This window comes from Penicillium waksmanii (assembly GCF_028829765.1).
Source record: "Penicillium waksmanii strain IBT 27052 chromosome Unknown utg000007l:1.0-4314555.0:1.0-4317578.0, whole genome shotgun sequence".
NCBI classification, from domain to species: Eukaryota; Fungi; Ascomycota; class Eurotiomycetes; order Eurotiales; family Aspergillaceae; genus Penicillium; species Penicillium waksmanii.
In genome coordinates, this window is record NW_026643253.1 from 616,635 (window position 1) to 636,103 (window position 19,469).

General features: G+C 49.4%; 8 protein-coding genes across 8 annotated transcripts; 4 read left to right on the plus strand and 4 right to left on the minus strand.

The window, feature by feature from the left end:
• Window positions 1–88: 88 nt before the first annotated feature.
• On the plus strand, window positions 89–346 carry N7481_007076 (uncharacterized protein; the record flags this gene model as incomplete). Its single annotated transcript, XM_057266295.1, has 1 exon — window positions 89–346. One exon carries the CDS (start codon window positions 89–91, stop codon window positions 344–346), a length of 258 nt encoding a protein of 85 aa, XP_057120496.1.
• A 52-nt stretch (window positions 347–398) lies between these two features.
• On the plus strand, window positions 399–587 carry N7481_007077 (uncharacterized protein; the record flags this gene model as incomplete). The annotated part of the gene is made up of 1 exon (XM_057266296.1): window positions 399–587. One exon carries the CDS (start codon window positions 399–401, stop codon window positions 585–587), a length of 189 nt encoding a protein of 62 aa, XP_057120497.1.
• An 856-nt stretch (window positions 588–1,443) lies between these two features.
• N7481_007078 (class I SAM-dependent methyltransferase) lies at window positions 1,444–2,262 on the minus strand (the record flags this gene model as incomplete). Its single annotated transcript, XM_057266297.1, has 1 exon — window positions 1,444–2,262. The coding sequence occupies one exon, from the start codon at window positions 2,260–2,262 to the stop codon at window positions 1,444–1,446; it is 819 nt and encodes a 272-aa protein (XP_057120498.1).
• Window positions 2,263–2,842: 580 nt separating this feature from the next.
• Window positions 2,843–4,511, minus strand: N7481_007079 (dienelactone hydrolase; the record flags this gene model as incomplete). Its single annotated transcript, XM_057266298.1, has 4 exons — window positions 2,843–3,717; window positions 3,772–4,209; window positions 4,266–4,302; window positions 4,365–4,511. The coding sequence occupies 4 exons, from the start codon at window positions 4,509–4,511 to the stop codon at window positions 2,843–2,845; spliced, it is 1,497 nt and encodes a 498-aa protein (XP_057120499.1).
• A 1,014-nt stretch (window positions 4,512–5,525) lies between these two features.
• On the minus strand, window positions 5,526–5,786 carry N7481_007080 (uncharacterized protein; the record flags this gene model as incomplete). Its single annotated transcript, XM_057266299.1, has 1 exon — window positions 5,526–5,786. One exon carries the CDS (start codon window positions 5,784–5,786, stop codon window positions 5,526–5,528), a length of 261 nt encoding a protein of 86 aa, XP_057120500.1.
• Window positions 5,787–9,884: 4,098 nt separating this feature from the next.
• On the plus strand, window positions 9,885–11,775 carry N7481_007081 (putative phthalate transporter; the record flags this gene model as incomplete). The annotated part of the gene is made up of 8 exons (XM_057266300.1): window positions 9,885–10,102; window positions 10,161–10,200; window positions 10,257–10,385; window positions 10,468–10,585; window positions 10,640–10,785; window positions 10,842–11,059; window positions 11,121–11,582; window positions 11,652–11,775. The coding sequence occupies 8 exons, from the start codon at window positions 9,885–9,887 to the stop codon at window positions 11,773–11,775; spliced, it is 1,455 nt and encodes a 484-aa protein (XP_057120501.1).
• Window positions 11,776–12,592: 817 nt separating this feature from the next.
• On the plus strand, window positions 12,593–15,854 carry N7481_007082 (glycine decarboxylase subunit P; the record flags this gene model as incomplete). The annotated part of the gene is made up of 2 exons (XM_057266301.1): window positions 12,593–15,725; window positions 15,799–15,854. The coding sequence occupies 2 exons, from the start codon at window positions 12,593–12,595 to the stop codon at window positions 15,852–15,854; spliced, it is 3,189 nt and encodes a 1,062-aa protein (XP_057120502.1).
• A 756-nt stretch (window positions 15,855–16,610) lies between these two features.
• Window positions 16,611–18,311, minus strand: N7481_007083 (uncharacterized protein; the record flags this gene model as incomplete). The annotated part of the gene is made up of 1 exon (XM_057266302.1): window positions 16,611–18,311. The coding sequence occupies one exon, from the start codon at window positions 18,309–18,311 to the stop codon at window positions 16,611–16,613; it is 1,701 nt and encodes a 566-aa protein (XP_057120503.1).
• Between the last annotated feature and the right edge of the window lie 1,158 nt (window positions 18,312–19,469).

Genomic DNA, 19,469 nt, shown 5'->3' on the forward strand with positions numbered 1-19,469 from the left:
ACTCAAAAGGCAACATGGCATCAGCTGGGAAAGGTTTTCGGCAAAACAGCCTGGTTGGAAACCCCCCGCGAGCCCTAACAAGAGGAAAATGACGCCGTTTGAGACGCTCGAAAAGCGCGAGCTCGACTGCAATCCAATCTTCCCCAAAGAAGCCATGCAGAAAATCTCTAAGAAGCTTCGAAATGGAGTCAAAAGGGGCGACGAGATCACCTCAAAGGACATCACAGGACAAGGCGTCAAATTCAAGATTCGCACGGGTGAAGAGGTCAGCACGAACGATGTCACGAGCGATGGACCTGGAAAACTGATTCTGGGAGGAACTCCCTTTCCTCTCCTACACTGTTAATACTGATTTGAAAATCCTTGACTGAGGAGAACCCTTCATTCATTACCACACCATGGATGTGTTGAAAGTAACCGCGCTTGGCAACACCGATAAATCATCCAAGTTGAACCTGCCATTCTGCTCAATGAATATTGGGTACGTTACCGAGCACAGAGATCTCAAAACTCGAGAGCTGATTCACAAGCGGGTGGTTCTGGATCTAAACGGTGTGAAGGCGAAATACAAATCCGCCCAGGAGTAATGGCTGGCTTCAGGGGTTGGCCATCGAGTGAGAGAAGTGCTACAGATCATCACCTGCGGTAAAGTCAGCAAAGTTATCACAGTTGGCTTGAACTCCATTTCATCGCCGACTCTCTTCGACCACCACGATCACAATACAGTTCAAGACCGTACCATCAACCAGCATCTGCTTTTATTGACAATTTGTGAATGTCTTCGCAACAGAAGAGTCCGATTGGGAGGAAAATCTACCGATATCACATGCTTTGCACAGGACCCGGCCTATACAAAGGTCGACAAGCAGTTTCTCAATCTACACCAGATCAAGGTTATCAAGGACCCTGAGGCATAAATCGAGGTTGACGAGTCATCGATGGTGATAGCAATAAACCCAAGTGTCCCAGCAAGATAGATCGTTATAGATGTGGCTCAACCAATGGTCATGTTCTGGATGACGCTCCAGCCCGCATTACAGTGGCGCGCACCCCAATTGAATTTGAGAAGTTGAAATAGCCGACTATTTTCTAGTGATTCCGACCCCGCGGGATCGGAGCGACTAATCCCTTCTGCGCAGCTTTCACAGTGAAATGGACTTGATGCACCCCATGTTTGTCGGTACGAGGGACCGAGCAGCCCATCCCGATCTCACGGACTTGTCAGTGTTCGTTCATGGCTGGGCCTGTGTGTGAGGCAAGAGAACCTTGCAAGATGAAGAAGATCAAATAACTAGGTCGGATCGCGAAAGATTGTACGGATGAATGGTGTTAAAGGAGATGTCAAGGTCATAGCCATAGGCTCAGAAATACAATACAAACTCTCCACTGATCTAATAACAATGTCACTAGGTGCCGGCTCATTACTGGCACAACTTGTTTTCCCTATAGTTCCGCGGATATAAGCAGGAAATAAGGACGATGTCTTTCATCCGCCCACTCTGGGTGCTCAGAAACATCTTCCTTGGAAGGGACCCAGTCTTTCAATCCAGTCAACTTGAACCCGTTCTCCAGGAGGAGGGTAATGTATGTTTCCACCGTCCGATGGTACTTCTTGACACCCGACACACCCAACCAACTTGTATAGCGCCAGCCCTCCTCACTATAGGAATTAAGTGGCCAGACTTTCTTATTTTTGCCTCCTTCTTGGAAAGACGTCCAATCTGGACCGGGGACTGTTGGGGCTGAGCAGATAGGGTGTTCCACCGAGAATACCAATCTGCCCCCTTGCTTCAATGAAGCGAAAATCTCGCGATAAAGCCGAGAGAGATCCTCAACGTAGTGGAATGTCAAGGAGCTGTAGACGAGATCGTATGTGCCTTCCTCTGGGCTATTGCCAAAGGTGATCTTATCGAGATCGCCTGTTCCAAACCCAATTTCACAAGATTTTGTGCGAACGGAATCCTCGAACTCTTTCGCCCGACTAATCATCTTCTCGGAGAGATCAATCCCTCTGATGTGGGAGGCGCCATGGTCACGCGCCCACCTGGAAAACCAGCCATAGCCGCAACCAAGGTCAAGAACCCTCTTTCCGCTCAATTTGCTCTCCTCGGAACTGGATGGTTGGGTGCTATCTTGTAGCACCATTTTTTGTAGAACCGGCCATTCCGGAGCAGAGGATAGCCCGCCCTGTGAGCGTGGAAGCGTACTGTATGCTGAGAAGAACTCGGAATTGTCGTAGATATTTTGTGCTTCGGACGGCATGGTGGGAAATGAGATAGGAATTTAAGGAATTCAATTGAATGAAAAATGAACCGATATCATTTGAAGAAGAAAAGAAGCAAAGAATGCGGAAGCTTCCGACGTCCGATTTCCAAATATGGTCCCCGACTTACAATGTTGTCATTTATAGTGACGAGCACAAGTTATAACACAATTACTCAATATACTGGGCTATGATATATTTTAAGACATCCCAAAAGGCACAACTAACGGTGGATGTCTTTTAAACCGCATCTCTATACACAGCTAAATAATTATTACGGAAGTTGGTGTCCCAGAAAGTAGAAATTTGCTGATGCCCATGGAGTCACCCGTGGACGGAAATAACTTCGGCACCGATATATCCCAATAGTACCAATAAAGACCCATGGATTCCGCTAACCACTACTAGTGGATACTGGTATTAGTACGATTTTATCAAATATTTCAAAACAGCATTGGATGCATAAAGTAGTGATATCCGGAATTTTAACACTAGAAATGAAAAGACCCAATCAACATTAACATCCTCGGTATGCAATTCCAACACTCAAAATACAATTGGACTCGGAACGATAGAAAATTAAGACTGTCCATTTCCATTCTCATCTCCAGAATCCCCGTCTTCCACAAATGCTTTGTGATCGACATTTTCCTCCTTCGATTTAACAGTTGATTCAGTCTCAGTAGCAGCACCCTCATCATCATCGGCATTCATGTGTTCAGTAATATCCGTCGCAGTGCTCTGCGACTCCTGCTCCTGCTCCTGCTCTTGGTCTGGCTTTGGCTCTGGCTCCGGCTTTTCCTCTTGCACAGCCTTGCCCTTGTTCCTTACAGGTAGTGAGCCTCCCACCTCACTCCTCCCTTCGGCCCCAGATTCATTCGGCGCCTGTGAAGACTTGGAGCTTCGAGCTTTTCTCGCGCGCGCATGAGCCCGACGAATAAGACGGTTGTGATAATCTTCTTGTTCAAGCTCGGTATCTTCATGAAGAATGCGGCGGGCTGCATCTCGACCGACGACGGGAAGACGGTCGATTCCGTGGGGGTTATTGGGCGCAAGTTTTGGGTCGAGAAGTCCGACTTGGACTAGCACGCTTGCTTGGTCCCAGTAGACATGTTCCGAGTAAAGACGCCCTCCGCGCAGGCTAACGATGCTAACTAACATTATTTCGACATTCTTGTTGGTCGGTGGTACTCCGGGAAGCATCCATGGAATTTCATTAGTATGCTCGAAGGAAATGTAGAGTTCGTCCACGACGCGGTCGGCTCCGGCTGTTCGTGATACCAGACGGATACGCATCGAAGAAGGAAGCTTTCCTAGGAAGAACTGCCCGTAGAAACGGCGGAGAGCTTGGTTGCCAATCCCGCCGGATAACGTCGAGGTATATGTCACAGATGGGACTTTGTTCTTGACGTATCCCTCCAACGTCTTGGACAAATTTGATCTAAAGAATTTCGCTACATCCCATTAGTTTCGGGTCATTATGTCTAGCAGTTTTTTCGATAGTATACCTTCTTGATGATCATCCCAGCGCTTTTCGAGATCTTCGTCTCGAGAAAATCCCTTTCTCAACGCTTTGACAGTCCGAGCCCAGGCAATATCTGCCGCCAGATTGTTATACTCCTCCATGTCGTGTTCGGCAAACCCAGGCTCCGCATATTCGTAGGTGAATGCCGGGTAGGCAAGTGTCATGCGTTCACCAGTACCGAGCCCAGGTTGAATTGGTCTGGTCTTGCGGCGCCTCTTCCCCTGCAATCCCAATGCTTGTGGTTGTGCGAGGACATCGATCGTTTTGCCCGCCAGGTGAACCAAAACAGGCAGGGAGAGGGCAAAGCTCGTTCGAGTATCAGGAATGACGGTCGGGTAGTATGCGATTAGACCACAAAGGCGACTGCAGTTGAAAGACTTGCTGTAATACTCCAGACAGTAGCTGGCCGCTTCTCCAAATGCTATCCAAAGATTGTTTAGCTCGGCCACCACAAAGAATCACACTAAAGAAACATACCAATCACTGCATAATTCTCTCCGACACCCAGCCCTTCCTTCACAGCCTTCAGTTGGCTCTCGTACTCTTTCCCCCGCCATTCAGAGGTATATAGATGACATCGAACCCTTCCTCCTGCCAATCTTGGATAGTTTGGTCGTCAAATTCGCTGGTCTCGGAGGTGATGCAAACTCGCGCATTATTGTTGCCATTATTATAAAGAAGCCCGTTGCTTAATCCGGGGGCACTGATAGAAACAGTCGCCATTTTGTAAAATGCGACCGGTGGAAGTGTTGTTGATTCTCCGTGAGGATTCCCCGCGTGGGTCGGGATGGATTTCAAGGATACGCCGACCGATGGATATTTAGATGCGCGTATATTGACCTGTTCATGCAAAAACAAGACTAAAATCAGTTGGAATGAAGCTCAACGTTGAAAAGAAGAGGATGCCGTCCTCGTCGCATGACAGCTAACGGGTCTACGTCATCGGCGCTGTCAGGTTAGCCTCGACGTCATTTGTGTCGCCTTCCATGGAAAATCATCAGGAAAATAGATTAACTGGCCATTTGGGGAAGATTCGATGGGACAGGGGTTATCCACCACTCAAACACCCATGGGTGTAGTTGTTTTAGCGTCTTCTTTCACAATAATATAGAAACCAGATTTTGGGTGTTAATCGTAGAGGTTCGTACGTTAAGAGAAGTTGATATAAGCAGCCCCGGGCCGGTACAATAATATTATTATATCCTTTTTGGCCTACCACTTCGTGAGAAATTGAAATGCTACCACCACTACTATTATATATCCAGATTTCATTTCATTTTGGTCAGATGGCGCGCACAGATAGAGTCTTTCTGGCCTCGACTCCGATATGGAACTGATGCGAAAAACACGGCAAAGCCGTTGGGGAGAAACACGACGCCCACGTTACCTGGATACAACCTTGGAATTGGTTCAAGCTACCTGGGTATCATATATGAAGGCTGGTTCTCAAATATAATAAATACGTTCAAATCGACTGGAGGACTTTCTGGTACAGGAAATTAAATAACACGTATAATGACGCAAAAATTCCCCACTGAACGAAAAAGCTGTCAGACTTGAAGATTGCACCTTTGATACAGAGAGTAATCATAAAAGTCAAGCTCGCTACAATGAATACCTCGGCAGAACCTCGCCATGAAGGGCCCTGGGGCCTGGGTGTATGGGTTGAAGGGGGGAACCTCCCGTTGTCTTCGGTATTCATATTTTGCAATATGATAGTGTGACCCAATCGATGCACTAAAATAAGCACCAGGGTGTTAATTGACTTCCAACTCCCAGGCCCCCGCTGTCGAAGATAAACTCGGTCCACGCTTCTTTGACTTGTTCCTCGAAATGTCCCCTGGTGCTCAGCTCATACCCCCACTTCGCGGCCTGCTCCATGCTCGCAGTCTGGAGTTCCTTCACTGTATCAAAATATCCAGCACGGATCTGTGCGAGAAAGGGCTCCCATGGCTCCTCACCAACCTCCGATGAGGACAGGGGCGGGCACGATGCCATTGTGTATGCCGGGAGTGTCTGGAAGGGAGGGGTTTGAGGGCCGGCCCCACGGTTGAGACCTGGAGAGGGTTCGCTCATCGCCGCGAGATGAGGTTGAAGTGAGGCGGTAATCGAGTGTGGCTGTGAATGGGGCTGAAGGAAGTGGCGAAGACTGATGAGGGGGAGAGGAGGAAAGAAGAGGAGAGGAAAGGTTCAAGTTACTAATCTAATCAAATGAAATTGATATTGCCTACCAATATCTCATCAGTTTTTCGCTTCTCTTCTTAAGTTCCGAGCTTGGTAGATAATTAATGTGTGGGATATGGTTCGAAGAAGGTTATGGGTTTTGAAAGAGACCATATGATACTTCAAATGTCAAAGATCACTTGGGTATGGATAGAATCGGCGTGGATGCAATACTGAGTCGCAACTGCCGCGTCGAAGGCTGCCCAGGTGTTGCTGGGGGCCGTTCAAGTTGTTAGAATATATATATACTGCCCAGGTGGAGTGCCTGAGGCTGAAAGTCTAAAATTTGGAGGATGCATGTAAATGGGCGAGTGAATGCGGCCTGAGATGATCTGTCCTTTTAATTTTGGAAAGAAAACCAAGAAATGCCGCAAACCACTTACCCACAGGCAGCATTCCATCCATGGGATCGATCCTGCGGGCCCGTCAGTTTCGCTAATGCAGGCATTCTGGTGGAGGAAGGGGATAGAGATGATGGGTGATGTAAGGTGTAGATTAATAGAACAATGGAGGAAAGCTAATGTTATACGCGAACTGACAGCCTGAGGCATCACAGCCTCAACACATTCTTTAACAGTAAGATAGAAACCAAATTTCTAGCTAGAGGAATGCAATGTTGATCGGCGGATCGCTCTCGACTGTAATCCACTAGCCCTTAAGGGCTCTCCGTTTCTAGAACTGCTAAAGATAATGGCTCGACAGCCCATTTTCGGTCACAGATTCAAATAATTCAAGGTGGGAAAACCCCCCCGTCGAGATGCTTGGTACATTGTGTCCTGACTGAAGCGACTTTGGATTATCCTGGCACTTATCTGCTCGCCACTCAATCGTTCTACATTGTTCTCAGATAATATATCGTGCTGATGGCGAACCTCATGGCCAGCTTTAATAATATTGGGTCCGTTTTAAGTTATTTCTCAATTCTTCAGCTCAATGGTCAGCCTGAGAGTGAATACCATATGACAGTCCAGCAGTCCAGTTGCCAGTGGTGTTGCAAAAGTTTGAAACCCCTTGTTGACAGTCCTGATCTCTGCCTTCCCAAAAGCAACTAGTAGCTATCTCAGATGGAATAGATTGGCTAGTTTTATATTAGAAGGCGGTCGATAATGGTGGACAGTAGGAGGCTTCAAACCTTTGCAACGCCAGTGTATCAGTCCAATTGAAGTATGCAACCAGAGATGACCAGAACATTCCGTATTCGAAATCTCCAAAGCTCCGCCTTTATAAATCCATCATGCAAGCCATCCGACATGCGTTTTAACTTAAAAGGCGCTTTTTTCAAGACCTTTTCTGAAATATCATTTTCACCCCAGACACTTTGATCTCGAAGTCAAGGATCCAGTCCGGACCCAAAACCTGTGCGTCCGTGGGCCCGAATGTGGCGCAGCTGAATGGGAATGGCTAGGAATAGAAGCTAGGTAGCCTGTGAAATGCTTTATGAAATCTCTCCAGGTAGATTGAATTCCAAAAGACATGTATTTCATGTCCCCCTGGGGATATAGGAGAAATTCCTGACGGAACTTGAATTCAGGAAGGGATCAGCTGGCATATTCAAGTAATCAATCCTGAACGCTAGAGCACTACTGGCAATGTATTCAGTTTCATTCAATGCTTTGACATTGTTTAGTGCCACCTGGGTACGTGGTGTTGGGCCATAATTTCTAAATCCGGGGAATATAAACAAGTAGTGACAATAGATGGCATCGGGAGGGAGTTGACATCCCTAGGTATTGAATGAACACGGAATATGAGCGCCCAAAATGGCAAAGACGCTCTTATACTATGAGCAATCCAGGTTAATACAATGGTAGATAAAGCTTCGCAAGAACAAAATTTTAGAGAAAGGCGAATGGCGACACGAGCCTTGGGGATGCTCAGCACATGATAGATAAGACAACGATAATGAAAGTTGATTGTAGTTTTCTCTCTCGATTTACGTTTATGTATACGACGGATCTCCAATGTCTACATGAATAAAGGAGTAGTGATGAATGGGAACTTTCAAATGCAGAGAAGAAAGCTGCCAGTATGTACGGGCCAAGCTCTCCAGATGCCCAAATAATAAATCATAAAAAGCTTGCAGAAAAAAGAACAAGAAGCCCGTCTCGCTAGATTATCTTTGTCTGTACATGAAGATAATTGCATCGCGATGGCAATACTTCCATAACATGATATACCAGGGTCGACCAACAGTTGAAACAATGATCGGCAACTCCGAAGCATCATCCCCTCTTTTCTCCCCTTCCCCAGACACCTTCCCCACGTGGGGCCACCCAAGCTGCAGGTTTAGCTTTGACCAGCTCGACTTTCTTATCTGGATGCCTACAGTAGGTTCAGACCGCTGTCAAAGCACATTTAACCCCCTTTATTGGTGTATCTTAATCGGCTGTATGCCTGCAGCAACCCGCATGGCCAGATCGTGGGTGCTGTATACCAAGTGGTGAGGTCATTCTGCATGAAATGGAAGGTATTCAAGCTGGTACACGAGTAATCCCCACTACGATCGTACGATCCAAGTACAGGAAGAGGTCGCCTGTGGTAGCGAGCTCTTCAGATGGATAAGGTTGTCTCACAACGCACGGTTTGCCCTGTGTAGTAACTGACAGCCGAACCCCAGGAAATGTCCTTCGTATAAAACTTGTGGCTGAAGTTTAAGTTGCGCATGACTCTTTGGTTAGACAATAAGATCGATAGATCATCCGAGGCTCAAACCTCCTTCTACTCCGTATAGGAAGGAGAGATAAATGACCGCGGAGTAAATCGGGAAGGTAGCTAGTTTTGACCTACCATGAAACTCGGGGGCGGGGGCTAGATTTCCACCATCGTATGTCGAATATCGGTGGCAAAGCGAGATAAAGAGATGTATGACATTTCATTATTGCAATTTAACAGGTCATCATTTGTCACTGTGTAACAAACAACGATCAAACAAGCATTGGACATCCCTACAGTGTAGAGTTTAGTATCATGCATCAGAACAAAAATACCCTCCGAAATCACAGCTTCAGGTGAGGTCCGCAACAAAGAACGAACAAGTAAATCAACCAAAACAGAGAAACAAAGACAAAAGCAAGAGACAAATTTATCAAAAGTTCCACCCCACTTTTAGGACAAAAGCAACCAAAAGGAATTCGCCGCATCTAACCAGCCGTGTCACATTGCCAAGCAGCACCAAGAGCTGCCAAGCAGCTTTCCCCCGCATCCAAACGCATCAGAATTCCCCAGATCATCATGCACCAGCCGCCACAGTGGTTCACCTCCCTCCGAGCGACGTGTTTGACTCGCCCCAGCCCACGAAGTGTGGGGTTTCCCCCTCCTCACCGAGTCTCGGTGGCCATTTTCTGTCTCTCTTTTTCGTTCTCTACAGTACATCCCCTGCAACAGACCGAGGCATCTTTCACATCTCGTCGGCTAATATTGTTTCCAACTGATTGTTAGGGGATTGGCAAAGCTCGCTAGCTGGCTATTCAGGGCTAGGCGTTCTGGGCGATAATCTGTTCGTCACCTGGTACTGATTAAAATGTTACTGGAAGAAAAGCCGCCGACCAATGGTTTTTGAGAATGTCCCAGGGACTCCCTAGCTGTTGAGGCGTGAAACTCAATCAGGTATCTGGCCCGAGTGGAACAAACTCTCGATTCAGACCCCATGGAGTAGTACTGCAGGTTGGTCTCCGCACGTTCCTAGTCCCTTCTTGCGGGACGGGAATCATAAAAGCATGCTGGGATCCTTGCACCACTTTTTTTGGAGCTCTATCATTGTGCATGACTTGTGCTGTCACCACGCCTGACATTTTCTATTTCTCACTCACAACTTCACCAAAGGGGCCCATATAATATATTGACGTTTCCAGAAAGTCTTTTAGAAAAGTCACCATGGGCTCCACGCCCGACGAGAAGGTCATCTACGATGATCGCATCGAGGATATCGCGCAGAAAACCCCCAGCAGTGTGGAAGATGAGGAAGAGTTTACGGAGGAAGAGCAGCGCAAGATCATTCGCCGCATTGATCTGCGCCTCGTGACTATGACTGGACTGGCATACTGCATTTCGTTGATGGACCGAACTAATCTGAGTGCTGCAGCTATTGCGGGGTGAGTTGAGCAATCTAGCCTTTACCTTATTCTTTGTGTTTACTAACAGGTCTTGAAGATTGAAAACAGAGTTGGAACTCGGTGTCGGCAATCGCTATGTATGTTCCCCCGGCTCATTCATGGCGAGGAATGCGTTCATCTAACGAAGCAATAGTCCATTGTTGTGCTCATGTTCTTTGTGCCTTACGTTATCTTTCAACCACCCATGACGATTTTAATTCGCAAGATCGGACCGACTATATTCTTGGGGACCATTGTTATGTCGTGGGCGGTTATTATGATTGTATGCCAGTTCCTCCAAGTTGACGCCCTCGTCGAATCACTGGATATTTTTTTTAGCAACACGCTGACAGGATACATTTCAGGGAACGGGATTCGTCAAAAATTGGGGCCAATTAGTCGGGCTACGCGTTCTACTGGGTGTTTTGGAAGCAGGCTATTTCCCGGGGTGTGTCTACCTGCTTTCCTGCTGGTATACCCGATGTAAGTTGCAATGGAAATAGCCCGTTCTTGAATGCGTCGACTTATGCGACATAGATGATGTGCAAAAGCGATTCTCGGTATTCTACCTCATCGGCTGTGTTGCATCTGCATTATCCGGTATTTTGGCATTCGGTTTGATGCAGTTGTCCGGTAAGCATGGGCTTGGTGGATGGCGATGGATTTTCATCCTCGAGGGAGTGGTATGTTTATAATCCGCCGCCGTTTCCACTCCATTCGCCGAGACTAATGACTGAAGATCACCGGATTCATCGGCATGCTCTGCTTCGCTTTCCTAGTCGACTTTCCAGACCGCGCCTCCAAATCCTGGAGATTCCTCAGCAAAAAAGAGAGCGATTGGGTTGTCCGCCGCATCAACAATGATCGTCACGACGGCAATCTCGAGGCGTTCTCCCTAAAGAAGTTCCTGAAGCCAGGACTTGATCCTAAGATTTGGGGTTTCGCTCTTATCTTCTTGTACGCAATATCTACATATATCAAGGGAGTGAGGGAACATGCTAACATTAAAATCCTACAGCTGCCTTACTACAGTCACCTACGCAATCGCCTATTTCCTCCCCATCATCCTGATGGAAGGAATGAAGTTTGACGTTGGTCAGTCGCAATGCCTTGTGGCCCCGCCATACGTCTTCGCCGGCATTGTTATGTATAGCACAGCCTGGATCGGCGACCGATACAAAATCCGCGGACCAATTCTCATTGGAAACTGCCTGCTCTGCATCATCGGATTGCCCATGATGGGATTTGCCAAGGGCAACGCAGTGCGGTACGCAGGTGTCTTTTTTACGGTCGCAGGCGCGAATGCAAATATTCCGTCCTGCATGGCTTACCAGGCGAACAACGTGCGTGGTCAATGGACTCGCGCGTTCAGCAGTGCGACACTGGTTGGATTTGGCGGTATTGGTGGCATTGCTAGTAGTTTGGTCTTCCGAGATCAGGATGCGCCGGAGTACCGGCCAGGCATGTACGCTGCCATTGCGTGAGTTTGACCCTTCCAAAATATTCCCCCGGTTGCTTTTCACGTATACTGATATATCCGGTGAACCAGATGCAACATTATGATCATTTTGGTGGTTTGCTGTCTGAGTGTGTGGTTCTGGTTCTGCAACAAGCAGGCGGAGAAGGGCGAACGCGAGATCGAGGGGGAGCCCAGTTTCCGGTATACCATTTAGGCGTAGCTGTCAGATAGCGATGGATGGACGGTATGGAGACGAATTGAATTGAATTATGTTATGACGATTATCCTGGAAAATTGAGAGCAGACCGGAGAAGAAAGGAGTGTAGATAATAGTTGTATGTGGGACCTTTGCTTTCCCCGGACTGGGTGGAAATCACATGACAGTGACAGCGGAGTGTCACATGACCTTATATCCCCGCAATTTCGCTTTCCCGGCACTACAACACTATAGTAGTTGTACAGTGCTGAGAATGGGATAAATCAGGACTGAATGTAATTGCCGAACTGTATCTTTTCCCCTTTTTTTCTCCCATATTACTGTAGGAAAGTAAAGAGCAACGAGTCTAGAGCAGCGGTGATCGAGTCACCGTGACTGAATCACCTGATTCTCGATCACATGACCCACTCGTTATCTTTCCGCGACTTCACTTTTCCCTCGGAAAACGATCAACCGCCGAATGCCACCGCCAACTTCATTGGATCACGACCCACATTCTCTCTTCGGAGAACCACCATTGGTGCGATAGGAGCTGCAATGGGCCTCGGGTCCACTCCCGACCCCGTTATCGCAGTTTTCCGTCGCGTTGCCCGTCGGTCGGCGGCTGTAGGGTTCACGCTTCCTACGGCCCTGAACCACCGGGAAAAACGAGACCGATGCGGATCATAAATATTATTTCTCTGTGATCCTACCTAACTTCTTTTCTCATTCTCCTCACTCTATTCCTTCATCCCTGTCTTCTACCTCAATTGTGTCGTGTGCTGAGGTATCTCTCCCCCACCCCCTCCCTACGTCACTCCCCCGGTAGCTCTTCATGGCGGCATCCTGGTTTGCCCTGCGTGGCGGCCGCCAGCTCGCTCTGCGTTCGCGTGTGCGAGCTGGTCCCTCCCCGGTGGCCCTCCGCTCCGTGACTCTCTCGCCCTTCAATGGCAGTCGTGGCGTGCACACCAAGCAAGAAGCTCCCGCTGCTCGCCGCGGAGTATACACTAGCTCCGTCTATGCTCATGGCGACCCTCACCCGCCTGATGTCTTCCAACCCCTCGATACTTTCCCCCGCAGACACATTGGCCCTTCACCTGAAGCTGCCCAAGAGATGCTGGCCGTCCTGGATCCTCCTGCCGCGTCTCTCGACGAATTCGTCAAGCAGGTCCTTCCCGCGGACATTCTGTCCAAGAAGAACCTAACGGTCTCCGAGCCCCACGCTGACATCAACCTCTACCGCTCAGCTGTGCAAGGTGGACTCGGTGAGACTGATATGCTCAAGCTCCTTGACACCTACCGCAAGAATATCGATGTCTCTGGCAAGACCTACATTGGAACCGGCTACTACCCTACCATTGTTCCCCCGGTTATCCTCCGCAATGTCCTGGAGAACCCCGCTTGGTACACCAGCTACACCCCCTACCAGCCTGAGATCAGCCAGGGTCGTCTCGAGTCCCTCCTTAACTTCCAGACCTTGTCCGCCGACCTGACTGGTCTACCTTTCGCCAATGCCTCCGTTCTCGACGAGGCCACTGCCGCCGCCGAGGCCATGACCATGTCCTTCGCCACAATGCCCACCTCCAAGCAAAAGAAGGCCGAGAAGTCCTTCGTTGTCTCCCACCTCTGCCACCCCCAGACTATCGCCGTTATGCAGTCCCGCGCCGAGGGATTCGGAATCAACCTCGTCATTGGTGATGTGATGGCTGATAACTTCAAGCTGGTCAAGGACCAGGGTGACCACCTGATCGGTGTTCTGGCTCAGTACCCCGATACTGAGGGTGGTGTCTACGACTTCCAGTCCCTGAGTGACTCCATCCACGGCCAAGGTGGTACCTTCAGTGTTGCCACGGATCTGCTGGCCCTGACCGTTCTCAAGGCCCCCGGCGAATTTGGCGCTGATATCGCATTCGGTAACGCCCAGCGATTGGGTGTCCCCATGGGCTTCGGTGGTCCCCACGCCGCTTTCTTCGCCTGTGCCGATAAATACAAGCGTAAGGTTCCTGGACGTGTCGTTGGTGTTTCCAAGGACCGCACTGGCAATCGCGCCCTTCGTCTGGCTCTCCAGACCCGTGAACAGCACATTCGTCGCGAGAAGGCCACTAGCAACATTTGCACTGCCCAGGCCCTCCTTGCCAACATGACTGCCATGTACGCTGTCTATCACGGCCCTGTCGGTCTCAAGTCCATTGCTCAACGCATTGTCTCTATGACTGCTCTCCTTCGCGAGAAGCTGGTCGGTCTCGGCTACAATGTTCCCGTCCGCTCTAACATCGAGGGCGAGGCTGTCTTCGACACCCTTGCCATTGAGCTCGAGAATGCCTTCGAGGCTGAGGATGTTATTGCTGCCGCTCGTGAGAAGAACGTTTTCTTGCGCCGCTTCGGTGAGAACAAGGTCGGTATCTCTCTTGACGAGACCGTCGGCCGTGATGAAGTCAAGGGTATCTTGGATATCTTTGCTGCTCACAAGAAGGTTTCTCCCGTGGAGGTCGATGGCACTCTCTCAGTCACCCCCATCCCCGCCAGCCTGGAGCGTACCTCCTCCTTCATGACTCACCCTGTCTTCAACACCCACCACTCTGAGACTGAGATGCTCCGCTATATCAAGCACCTCGAGTCCAAGGATCTTTCCCTGGCCCACTCCATGATTCCCCTTGGATCTTGCACCATGAAGCTCAACGCTACCACGGAAATGATTCCTGTCTCCTGGCCCGAGTTCTCCCAGATGCACCCCTTCATGCCCGCTGATAAGGCCAAGGGCTACATCCAGATGATCGATGATCTGGAGCAGCAACTTGCCGACATCACCGGCATGGCTGAAGTCACTGTGCAGCCCAACTCCGGTGCTCAGGGTGAGTTTGCGGGTCTGCGTGTCATCAAGAAGTTCCAGGAGGCCAGCGGCGAGGCCAAGCGCAATATCTGCCTGATCCCCGTCTCTGCTCACGGTACTAACCCTGCCTCTGCTGCTATGGCTGGTATGCGTGTTGTCACCATCAAGTGCGACACCAAGACCGGTAACCTGGATCTGACTGATCTCAAGGCCAAGTGTGAGAAGCACGCGGACGAGCTCGCCGCTTTCATGATCACCTACCCCAGCACCTTCGGCGTTTACGAGCCTGGTGCCAAGGAGGCCATTCGACTGGTCCACGAGCACGGTGGCCAGGTCTACATGGACGGTGCCAACATGAACGCTCAGATCGGCCTCTGCTCCCCTGGCGAGATTGGCGCTGATGTGTGCCACTTGAACCTGCACAAGACCTTCTGCATTCCCCACGGTGGTGGTGGTCCTGGTGTCGGTCCCATTGGTGTCGCGGAGCATCTCCGCCCCTTCCTCCCCGGCCACCCGGCCAACGAGTACCTCCAGTCCAAGCGTGGTGATACCGCTTCTCCCCCTATCTCCGCCGCTCCCTGGGGCAGCGCCAGCATTCTCCCCATCACCTTCAACTACATTAACATGATGGGAGACCGCGGCCTGACTCACGCCACCAAGATCACCCTGCTCAACGCCAACTACATCCTCGCCCGCCTCAAGCCCCACTACCCGATCTTGTACACCAACGAGAACGGTCGCTGCGCTCACGAGTTCATCCTCGACCTGCGCGGCTTCAAGGAGACCGCCGGCGTCGAGGCCATCGATGTCGCCAAGCGTCTGCAAGATTACGGCTTCCACGCCCCCACCATGTCATGGCCCGTCTCGAACACTCTGATGATCGAGCCCACCGAGTCAGAGAACAAGGCTGAGCTGGACCGCTTCTGCGACGCCCTGATCTCCATCCGCCAGGAGATCGCCGATGTCGAGGCCGGCAAGCAGCCGCGCGAGGGCAACGTTCTCAAGAACTCCCCTCACACCCAGCGCGATCTGCTCTCCACCGAGTGGACCCGCTCTTACTCCCGTGAGACGGCCGCTTATCCCCAGCCCTACTTGCTGGAGAAGAAGTTCTGGCCCAGCGTCACCCGTGTTGATGATGGTATGCTTTTCTCCCTTCGATCCCTAATCCCACCTTCGTTCCATTCCTGATCATTTACTAATATCGTTTGCAGCATTCGGTGACCAGAACCTCTTCTGCACCTGCGGCCCGGTCGAGGATACTGAATAGATTATGATACCCATGTGATGGCTTGGTTTAGTTTGGCTTGCTTTGCATTTCCGTCTTGCGTGATCGTGACCCTTGTCTACCTCAGCCTAGACTAGAACTCGTTAGATTGAGTTCTAGAGCTAGAGTGCTTGCTTGGCCCGACGATTTATTTTTCTTTCTGATGTATACATTCAACATTTTCCCCCTTTTTTTCTGTTTTCATGATCATGACTCATGTTTCAAAAGTGGAGACTATTTCAACATTTAAATAGCTTTCTTACTGTGGTTTTGACTGTTGGGTACTGTAAATAAATTAATTGATCATCGATTCTATCTCTATTTAATCCTTCTTTGCTCCCTGAAATTTCATAATAGCAACCTCTAGATTGCTTTAACGGAACGCTGCTGCTCGAAAGCTCGTGTTGCTGGATTATTGACAACGAGGGATATAAGCAATAGCAAGATAACAAAAGTAGCCGCGCCTCCTGGATACTAAGAGACAACACGATGAGGCGCTATTTTGACCGCAATACCGTAGAAGGAGGCGACAAGAGAATGTTGAGGTCGCACAACATAAGCATTCGATGTTAGGTGCTCTATTCGTCGCTGTGAGTAGATTCTCTGGTCACTGAATCATCGGCTAGGGAGTTTCTAGTTCCTTTACGCGAAGTCTCGACAGAGATCAATCCATGTTCATGGAGTGCCCAACCACTCCACACAATCGGAACATAGCCCCAGTCTGTGACTCCTTCACGGTCCACGTATTCGGCGATTCCATTACCCCCCCCTTGACGTACCAACAACTAGCATTCGAGTATCCGTGTAATCAAATGCCGGGAGCGCTCTCCATCCTCGCATGCGAACGGCTTCAACAGCCACCAGTATTGCAATCACAATGGTGATAACTGAATTTATGATTATATAGGCCCGTGATCCGACACGAATAGCCTCGGCATGTACCAACGCCGGCGCGGAGACTGTCAGTCCACTGACCATTAGCTGGGCTGATGCGTAGGCAACGAGTATGTCGTCAACAAAAGATATCACTGCGTTCTCGATTCCTTTCAGAGCAATCTCTGACTCCGATCTTGATGGCTTTGTGGTCGCGTTGTTTGTGACGGCTGTTCGATAATCACCAATACTAGCGTTGAAGACGTCCCCGACAGTGGAGCGGTAGAAACTGGTCTGGTCCGCGGAAATAAGCGCTAGCTGACGCATCACCACGTGAGTGATATTGCCGTGAGGGTCAATCTCCGGGATAGAGCTTTCCGAGGGCCCGGAAATCTTGTGGATAGTGATGTTTCGTTCACTGACGTTGACAGAAACGTTGAACCATGTCGTAGTAAAGCTCACAGCGCACTGTATCATATCTAAATCTTTATAATATTTTCCCGCCGAAATAGCCAAATATCGCAATGTTGACCACGCGGTAGGGTTATGAGAAACACCGATTGCCACAATTGCACCAGTTCCAAACCCCACATAATCAGACCACTCTCCGCTAGTGCTGTCTGGGAGATATCCGTTGGCGGCGTAGACATTGCCATCGCCCTGCTGGTCGATGGCATATTCCGAGCTGCGGTTGTAAATGCAAGAGACGGAGGGTGCGAGAGCCATCTCACTATAGGTATAGTTGATCGCATGTGGTATATCGAGAACAGACTGATCCGTGAGACCGGCACTTGAACCTGCTCCATATGATCGGCCGTGGTAATTATATCGTGTATTATCCAGCTTATTGTGATTGCGAATGCTGTTATCGATCGACGAAGCTGAATTAGCCGAGCCCAGCAGAGACCCAAGAAGGCCTACGCCAACCGAATATGTGAAGTAACCCTTGGTGTTACGAACAGTCGGCCCGGTCCGATCGATCTGACTCGGGTATTCTTTGATGAGGCTATTATTAGACCAGTTAGGCAGTTGAATGGTGGTGTTTTGCGTGCCTAGAGTATTCACTGGGGTCAAAGCGCCAGTCCAAACTGCGGTCAGAGCGGTATGCAGATTAGCGACCAGGAGAGTCACGATGATCATCCACGCAGGCAAGCTCCAATTCGCTGTTGAATTCGAAAGGGCCGACCAGAAGCTTAGCATATTTAGTGACACCGGAGCTCTTTTAAAGCGAATGCGGGTTGTCAGATTGATTAGGCGACAGAGTGCAAAGACCTCGATGGCTGCTAGAGTAGCAGAAATGACCTGGACCGATGTTTGAACAGAGGACCTGTATTGATTCACCAGGTTGTACATATTCCCCGGTAGGAGCCAGTTTTGAACATCACTATATAGCAGTAGAATGCTCAGAGTCAAGGGAATCAGAAGCAAGATGAACATGATACTAAATAAGAGACGCTCGCCACTGATGCTTGGACTGCCGTGTCGTTGCTTCGGATGGTAGCCATCGCTGACTGCTTTCGGGAAAGCAAAAAGATGTTGATTTTCAGCATGAGGATCCTTTCGATCGGACCGTATCTCGACGTGCATGATTGAGATTCAATTATAAAGTACTTCGGTATGGTATTATCGGATGTAGGAATTCTAAAAATTCGGATTCTGGGACAAAATCCATGGCTAAACAAGGGGGCAGATCAGTTCACACCAAAAGGTGCGGTAGGTGCAAGGTTCTGCATCGCAGCGGTTAAATTGGACGGAGGATTGGGCAGTGTACAGATGCCAAGAAACTAGTATACCTGCGTATGTCAGGTCTATAATTGGTTATAGCGGTGTTTTGTGCAACAGAGGAGCGCAGGGGCGCTAACTCAAACGTATTACACAAGGCACTAACCAGTCCCACGTGAAATTTCTACAACACACCTCGGGATTAATTGGACCCTTCATTGCGGGCGCGGGTAATGCCGTGCGGGCCCGCGGGAATCCCGCAGTCTAATACGATTCTACCCGCATGATCGAAACGTGTTTGTCGAATGGCACATGGAGATAGTAGGGATGGAGACCGAGGGGTAGCTGAGAGAAGGAGGGATGGTTTGTGTTGCTAGACTACATAAGCTTGAGATGCCTTATATACAATCTGTGGCTTATTCATACCGCTCTTCCCAACTACACTAGGTATCCTTTAGACTCAAGTTCCATCATCGTCAGTACTCCTGGGCCAAGTAGTGTCGTCAGATTAAAGCTTGTTCCAAGGTTCGGCTTCTTACTATTAAGGCATTGCCTAGAGACTTCCAAGTTAAATTATTTTCAACGGGCTGATGATCCTAGTTCTATAGCTGAATTGGCTGTATACATAGCGAGCTCCATCAACCAGAATCTCAACTCCACTTATAATAGAGCTGGCGGGTTCGGCAAGAAATAGAGCAACATTGGCAACATCAGATGCCTCAACGAGTCGGCCAATAGGAATTGCCTCGCATTCCGCCTTGATAATAGCAGCCGGAACTGGACCATCTCCGATTCCAGCAAACTTATTGAGGAGTGGGGTGTTGCCCGATGTTGGGCAAATGGTGTTAAAACGAAGCTGATGATTGGCCATAAATAAGAGCCCCCGAGAATAATTCAGGTCTTTTCATCTCGACCGAATTAGAGAAGAAGTTACCACTCGCCTCAACAGCAAACAGTTGACTGGATACGGCTCCCATGGCCTGTGAAAAGTTTGTCCGAGGGAATACGCGATGTTCAAGATCC